General features: G+C 52.8%; 1 protein-coding gene across 1 annotated transcript; it reads right to left on the reverse strand.

Moving 5' to 3' along the window:
- Window positions 1–5,984: 5,984 nt before the first annotated feature.
- Window positions 5,985–6,905, reverse strand: LOC148591733 (olfactory receptor 14A16-like). Its single transcript, XM_088537024.1, has one exon. The coding sequence runs from the start codon at window positions 6,903–6,905 to the stop codon at window positions 5,985–5,987; it is 921 nt and encodes a 306-aa protein (XP_088393150.1).
- Window positions 6,906–7,188: the final 283 nt, after the last annotated feature.

Consider the following 7,188-nt stretch of genomic DNA (forward strand, 5'->3'; position numbering starts at 1 on the left):
TGGTGTGTGGTGCTCTGTATAGGTGTGCACTGGTGTCTGCTGGCCTATAGTGGTGTGTAATGGAGTGTGCTGATGTGCACTCGTGTGTACTGGTGAGCAAGGATGTGTACTGATATGCACTGGTGTGTAATGCTGTGTGCTGGTGTGCACTGGAATGTAATGGTGTGTGCTGGTGTGTAACTGTCCACACTGGTGTGCGATGGTCTGTACTGATGTGCACTGCTTTGGGCTGGCCAGTATGGGGGGTGGGGTATTGAGCTGCCAGAGGGACCTGCTGCACACGCAGTACGTGGGGAGCGCTGGTGTGTGCTGGTGTACACACGTGTGTGCTGCCGTGTATGGATGTGTACTGGTTTGCGCTGGTATGTAGTGGTGTGCAGTTTTGTGTGCTGGTGTGTACTGCTATGTATTGGTGTGAGCTAGTGTGAGTGGGTGTTCACTGCTCTACTACTGTGTAATTGTCTGTCCTGGTGTGATGTGTTGTTCAGTGGTGTGTACTGCTTTGTACTGGTGTGCATTGGTGCATACTGGTGTGTGCTGGTGTCTACTGGTGTTCGCTGGTGTGAACTGTTGTGTAACGGCATGTACTGGTCTGTACCGTTGTGTACAGTACAAGAGGGATGTGGAGCTGCTGGAGAGAGTCCAGCGCAGGGCCACAAGGATGATCAGGGGCCTGGAACATCTGCCCTATGAGGAGAGGCTGAGGGAGCTGGGCCTGTTCAGCCTGGAGAAGAGAAGGCTGAGAGGGGATCTAATCAGTGTATATAAATACCTCAAGGGAGGGAGTGCAGAGGACGGTCATGGTATCTTTTCAGTGGTGGCCACTGATAGGACTAGAGGAAATGGCCAGAAACTGAAACATCAAAAATTCCATAGGAACTTAAGGAAAAATTTCTTAACAGTGAGGGTGACAGAGCACTGGAACAGGCTGCCCAGAGAGGTTGTGGAGTCTCCTTCTCTGGAGATCTTCAAAACCCGCTTGGATGCAGTCCTGTGCCACGTGCTTTAGGTGTCCCTGCGTATGCAGGGGGGTTGGACTAGATGATCTCTAGAGGTCCCTTCCAACCCTAAGCATTCTATGATTCTATGATTCTATGATTCTGGCGTGCACCGCTGAGCACCGGTGTGTACTGGTGTCTAATGGTCTTTACCAGTATGCACTGGTGTTCACTGCTGTGCTCTGGTGTGTGCTGGTGTGTACTGGTATGTATTAGTGTTCGCTGGTGTCTAATGGCCTTAACTGGTGTGCTGGTATGTTCTGGAGTGTTTTGGTGTGTGCTGGTCAGTATTGGTGTGTACTAGACTGTACTCTTGTGCACTGGTGTCCGCTCGTGCTTGCTGGCATGCATAGGTGTGCGCAGGTGTCTCTACCAGTGTGCGCTGGTGTGTGCTTGTGTCCTGGGGTCTACAGTGTGTGCACTGTTATGTGCTGGCGTGCGCTGCAGCACTGGTTTGTGCTGGTTTGTGCTGATGTGTGGTGGTGTGTACTGCTGTGCACTGGTGTGTGTACTGGTTCCACTACTGTTCAACTTGTTCATCATTGACTTGGATGAGGGGACAGAAGGCAGCCCCAGCAAGTTTGCAGATGACACCAAACTGGGTGGAGTAGCCAACACTCCAGAGGGCTGTGCTGCCATTCAGAGGGACCTAGGGAGGTTGGAGAATAGGCAGACAGGAACCTTATGAGGTTAAACAATGGCAAGTGCAGGGTCCTGCACCTGGGGAGGAATAACGAATAAACCCAGGCACCAGTACAGATTAGGGGTTGACCTGCTGGTAAGCAGCTCTGCAGAGAGGGATTTGGGAGTCATAGAATCATAGAATCATAGAATGCTTAGGGTTGGAAGGGACCTCTAGAGATCATCTAGTCCAACCCCCCTGCATACGCAGGGACACCTAGAGCACGTGGCACAGGACTGCATCCAAGCGGGTTTTGAAGATCTCCAGAGAAGGAGACTCCACAACCTCTCTGGGCAGCCTGTTCCAGTGCTCTGTCACCCTCACTGTTAAGAAATTTTTCCTTAAGTTCCTATGGAATTTTTGATGTTTCAGTTTCCGGCCATTTCCTCTAGTCCTATCAGTGGCCACCACTGAAAAGAGACCATCACCGTCCTCTGCACTCCCTCCCTTGAGGTATTTATATACACTGATTAGATCCCCTCTCAGCCTTCTCTTCTCCAGGCTGAACAGGCCCAGCTCCCTCAGCCTCTCCTCATAGGGCAGATGTTCCAGGCCCCTGATCATCCTTGTGGCCCTGCGCTGGACTCTCTCCAGCAGCTCCATATCCCTCTTGTACTGTGGAGCCCAGAACTGGACACAATACTCCAGATGCGGCCTCACCAGGGCTGAGTAGAGGGGCAGGATCACCTCCCTCGACCTGCTAGAGAGGCTCTTCTTAATGCACTCCAGGATCCCATTGGCCTTCTTGGCCACTAGGGCGCACTGCTGCCTCATGGTCAACTTGTCGTCCACCATGACACCCAGGTCTTTCTCCGCAGAGCTGGTCTCCACAAGCTCGGTCCCCAGCCTGTACTGGTATCTGGGGTTATTCCTCCCCAGGTGCAGGACCTTGCACTTGGCCTTGTTGAATTGCATGAGGTTTTTCACCGCCCAGTTGTCCAGTCTGTCCAGGTCCCTCTGGATGGCAGCACAGCCCTCTGGGGTATCGGCTACTCCTCCCAGTTTCGTGTCATCAGCAAACTTGCTGAGGGAGCACTCTGTGCCTTCATCCAGGTCATTGATGAATAAATTGAACAGGACTGGACCAAGGACTGACCCCTGGGGGACCCCACTAGCCACAGGCCTCCAACTAGACTCTGCACCGCTGATCACCACTCTCTGGGCCCTGCCATCCAGCCAGTTCCTAATCCATCTCACTGTCCACTCATCTATCCCACACTTCCGGAGCTTGCCCAGGAGGATGTTGTGAGGGACGGTGTCAAAAGCCTTGGTGAAGTCGAGATAGACGACATCCACCGCTCTCCCCTCGTCTATCCAGCTGGTCATTTCATCATAGAAGGCTATCAGGTTAGTCAGGCAAGATTTCCCCTTGGTGAATCCATGCTGACTACTCTTGAGCACCTTCTTGTCCTCCATGTGTCTGGAGACAACGGCCAGTATGAGCCATTCCATCACTTTTCCGGGGACGGAGGTGAGGCTGACTGGCCTGTAGTTGCCTGGGTCCTCCTTCTTGCCTTTTTTGAAGACTGGCGTGACACTGGCCTTCTTCCAGTCTTCCGGCACCTCCCCCGTTCTCCAGGATCTTTCAAAGATGATGGAGAGCGGCTTAGCTATGGCATCTGCCAGCTCCCGCGGCACTCTGGGGTGCATCCCATCAGGGCCCATGGATTTGTGGGTATCGAGGTTCCTTAGGTGCTCTCTGACCCAATCTTCCTCTACCCAGGGCAAGTCTTCCTCTCCACCAGCTTCTTCTCTTGTCTCTAGGGCCTGGGGCTCTAAAGGGCTGCCCTTGGTAAACACCGAAGCAAAGAAGGCATTGAGCAACTCTGCTTTTTCTGTGTTATTTGTAACCAAGGTGCCCATCCCATCCTCCAGCGGACCCACATTTTCCCTGATCTTCCTTTTGCTATTAATGTATTTGAAGAAATTTTTTTTGTTATTTTTAACGTCCCTTGCCAGCTTGCCTTCCAGACGTGCCTTAGCTTTCCTTGTCGCATCTCTGCACTCCCTGACTATGTTCCTGTATTTCTCCCAGGGGGCCTGTCCTTTTTTCCACATTCTGTATACCGCTGCCTTCTGCTTGAGCATTGCCTCAAGCTCCCGGCTCATCCACGCAGGTCGCCTGCCCCCTCTGCCTCCCTTCCTACACACAGGGATGCACTGTTGCTGGACGTGGAGAAAGTGCCGCTTGAAAACTAACCAGCTCTCTTGGGCCCCCCTGCCTTCTAGAGCACTAGCCTATGGGATTCTACCGAGGAGGTCTCTGAAGAGGCTAAAGTTGGCCCTCCTGAAGTCCATCGTCGCAAGGCTACTTACAGCCCTGCCTCCTCCTCGTTGAATCCTGAACTCCACCAACTCATGGTCACTGCAGCCGAGGCTACCCCCCACCTTCACATCTCCTACTAGGCCCTCCCTATTTGATAGCACGAGGTCCAGTAGCCCACCTCTCCTCGTCGGCTCCTCCACAACCTGCGTCAAAAAGTTATCGTCGACGCTCTGCAGGAACCTCCAGGACTGCTTATGCCTGGCTGTGTTGTCCTCCCAGTTGATGTCGGGGTAGTTGAAGTCCCCCATGAGAACCAGGGCCTGTGACCGTGAGGCAACATCCAGCTGCCTATAGAAGGCCTCATCAACCTCCTCGTCCTGGTCAGGTGGCCGGTAGCAGACACCCACCACAGTGTCTCCCACATTAGCCTGCCCTCTAATCCTTACCCACAAGCTCTCAACTCGCTCATCCTCGACTCCCAGGTTGAGCTCCATGCATTCCAGTTGCTCTCTCACATAAAGAGCAACTCCACCACCTCGCCTTCCCAGCCTGTCCTTCCTAAAGAGCACATAGCCTTCCATGGCAGCGCTCCAGTCGTGCGAGCTATCCCACCACGTCTCTGTGATTCCGATGAGATCATGACGCTGGGACCGCACACAGATCTCCAGTTCATCCTGCTTATTCCCCATGCTTCGCGCATTGGTATACAGGCATTTCAGGGAAGCAACAGAGGCCACAGGTTTCCCAGGAGGGGTGAAAGAGGACCCTCTGTGATCATTTCCTATCCTCACTTCCCCACTACCATACTCCCGCTGGACGCCATCTGACCTGGGCTGTGCGGTACTGCTTGCCGCGTCAGTGTGCCACTCCCCTTCCCCCTTCTTGCCATCAGCATGGTCTCCTCTGGGAAAGCCCCAGGTAGCCACTTCAGAGACCGTTCCCTATTTCCACTGGTCACTGAGAGATGAACCATAAATCCAGTCTAATCGCTATTCATCTGGGGACTCTGAGCTCATCACTGGAACCCATAGATCTTACAATCAGGAAATCAGGCCCTTTTGCGGTTGCACCCCACCTTGGACATATTGCAACCCATCCTGTGAATAAATGCCTGGTTTCAGACATATCACAGAGGAGATGCCCTTTAGTTATAGGAAATATTAGTCTGGAGGCCAGGGCTGACAGAAGGGTGCCCATTGCCTGGTCCTGCCTGTGCTTCCAGGACACATTCACATGGCAACGCAACAGAGCATCACCAGGTTATGAGAACTCCTGGGCCATATCCACACAACAGAGCATAAAAGCACAGCATGGCAATGAAGAGGACAACTCTAAAAAGAGAAAGTCCTGCTCTGCCGGGATGTGTCTCCAGAAAGCTGCAGTTCCCATGAGAAGGCTGCAGTGAAGAAATGCCTGCTGTGGAGTGTGGGGGTGACATTGTCAAGCAGAGGGTCTGTCCCCACAGGCTGCTGCCTGAGTCTCCTCCCCTCCACTGTCCCTCCATTTGTAATGTTACAGCACTGGAGACAGAAGGGAAGAGCCCATAGTGACATCTGGCTGCCACCATCACAGGAGAGGGGTTTGAGATGACACCCTGACGGTGCCTGGGACAACTCAGCACTCCTAATGGACATGGGGCCCATGGTCTCACCCCATCTGTACGCGTCTGAGCCTAACACTGTCCCCCTGAGCTCCCTTGGTGCCAGTTCTGGAAGAGACGCTGCACGAGGAAACTCTCCTCATTGCACTAGGGGCATGTGAGGGAGCTCGAGCAGTGGGCTCTGAAGTCCCCCCTCTCTGCTGGAGAAGGGGGAAGAAGCCTGGCTTCCTGCTTCAACACAGGATGTGGGTCCAATTCAAAAGAGAGGTTCCCAAGGAGACATACAATGAAGTGAATATACTTATTTATTTGCCTATTATATTTGTCTGAGATGGATAGACAAGAAAAAAATAAGAAGGAAATAAATGCATAACACACATCCTTGATGAGGGATATTCTATTGAGTGAATGGACGTGGGGCAGGTATTGGCAATGACCTCATATCCATTGAACCATCTTTTCTAGTGTGTCCCTGAGCTCCTTGTTCCTCATGCTGTAGATGAGGGGGTTCACTGCTGGAGGCACCACTGAGTACAGAATGGACAGCACGAGATCCAGAGTTGGGGAGGAGACAGACGAGGGCTTCAGGTAGACAAGTATGTCAGTGCTGACAAAGAGAGAGACCACAGGCAGGTGTGGGAGGCACATGGAAAAGGCTTTGTGCTGGCCCTGCTCTGACGGGATCCTCAGCACTGTTCTGAAGATCTGCACATAGGACACTACAATGAAAATGAAACACCCAAAACCTAAACAGACACTAACCCCAAGAAGCCCAACTTCCCTGAGGTAGGAGTCTGAGCAGGAGAGCTTGAGGATCTGGGGGATCTCACAGAAGAACTGCTCCACCACGTTGCCTTGGCAGAGGGGTAGGGAAAATGTGTTCCCACTGTGCAGGAGAGCATGGAGAAACCCACAGCCCCAGGCAGCTGCTGCCATTTTGACACAAGCTCTGCTGCCCAGGAGGGTCCTGTAGTGCAGGGGTCTGCAGATGGCAACGTAGCGGTCATAGGCCATGACTGTGAGGAGAGAATACTCTGCTGACATAAAAAAGACAAACAGAAAGATCTGGGCAGTGCATCCCAAGTATGAGATGGCCCTGGTGTCCCACATGGAATTGTGCATGGATTTGGGGAGAGTGGTGGAGATGGAGCCAAGGTCAAGGAGGGAGAGGTTGAGGAGGAAGAAGTACATGGGGGTGTGGAGGTGGTGGTCACAGGCTACAGCTGTGATGATGAGGCCGTTGGCCAGGAGGGCAGCCAGGTAGATGCCCAGGAAGAGCGAGAAGTGCAAGAGCTGCAGCTCCCGCGTGTCTGCGAATCCCAGGAGGAGGAACTTGTTGAGGGAGCTGCTGTTGGACATTTAATCTCGGTTCAGTGCACTCTCCAATGAGGAAAAAGCATCAACAAGTTAAAGTTAGAACAAGCTTCTCTGAATAAAATCCATTCCACTCCTCATGGTACCCCCACATGGGTTCTTTCCTTTACCTTGTTCTGCTCCCTTTCTTGACCTCTGGTTTGTGCTGGGTGAGTGTGCTCTGCCTCTCTGCCTGCTTCCAGGGCAGTCAGTCCTGCTCTACTGGGGGGTATAAATGGAGGTGTCAAATTGACTCTTGCATTTGCAGGGGACACCTGGGGATGGGTAC

Source organism: Tinamus guttatus, unplaced genomic scaffold (genome assembly GCF_059628265.1).
Source record: "Tinamus guttatus ecotype Peru unplaced genomic scaffold, ASM5962826v1 Tinamus_guttatus_pri_ptg000714l, whole genome shotgun sequence".
Classification (NCBI taxonomy): domain Eukaryota; kingdom Metazoa; phylum Chordata; class Aves; order Tinamiformes; family Tinamidae; genus Tinamus; species Tinamus guttatus.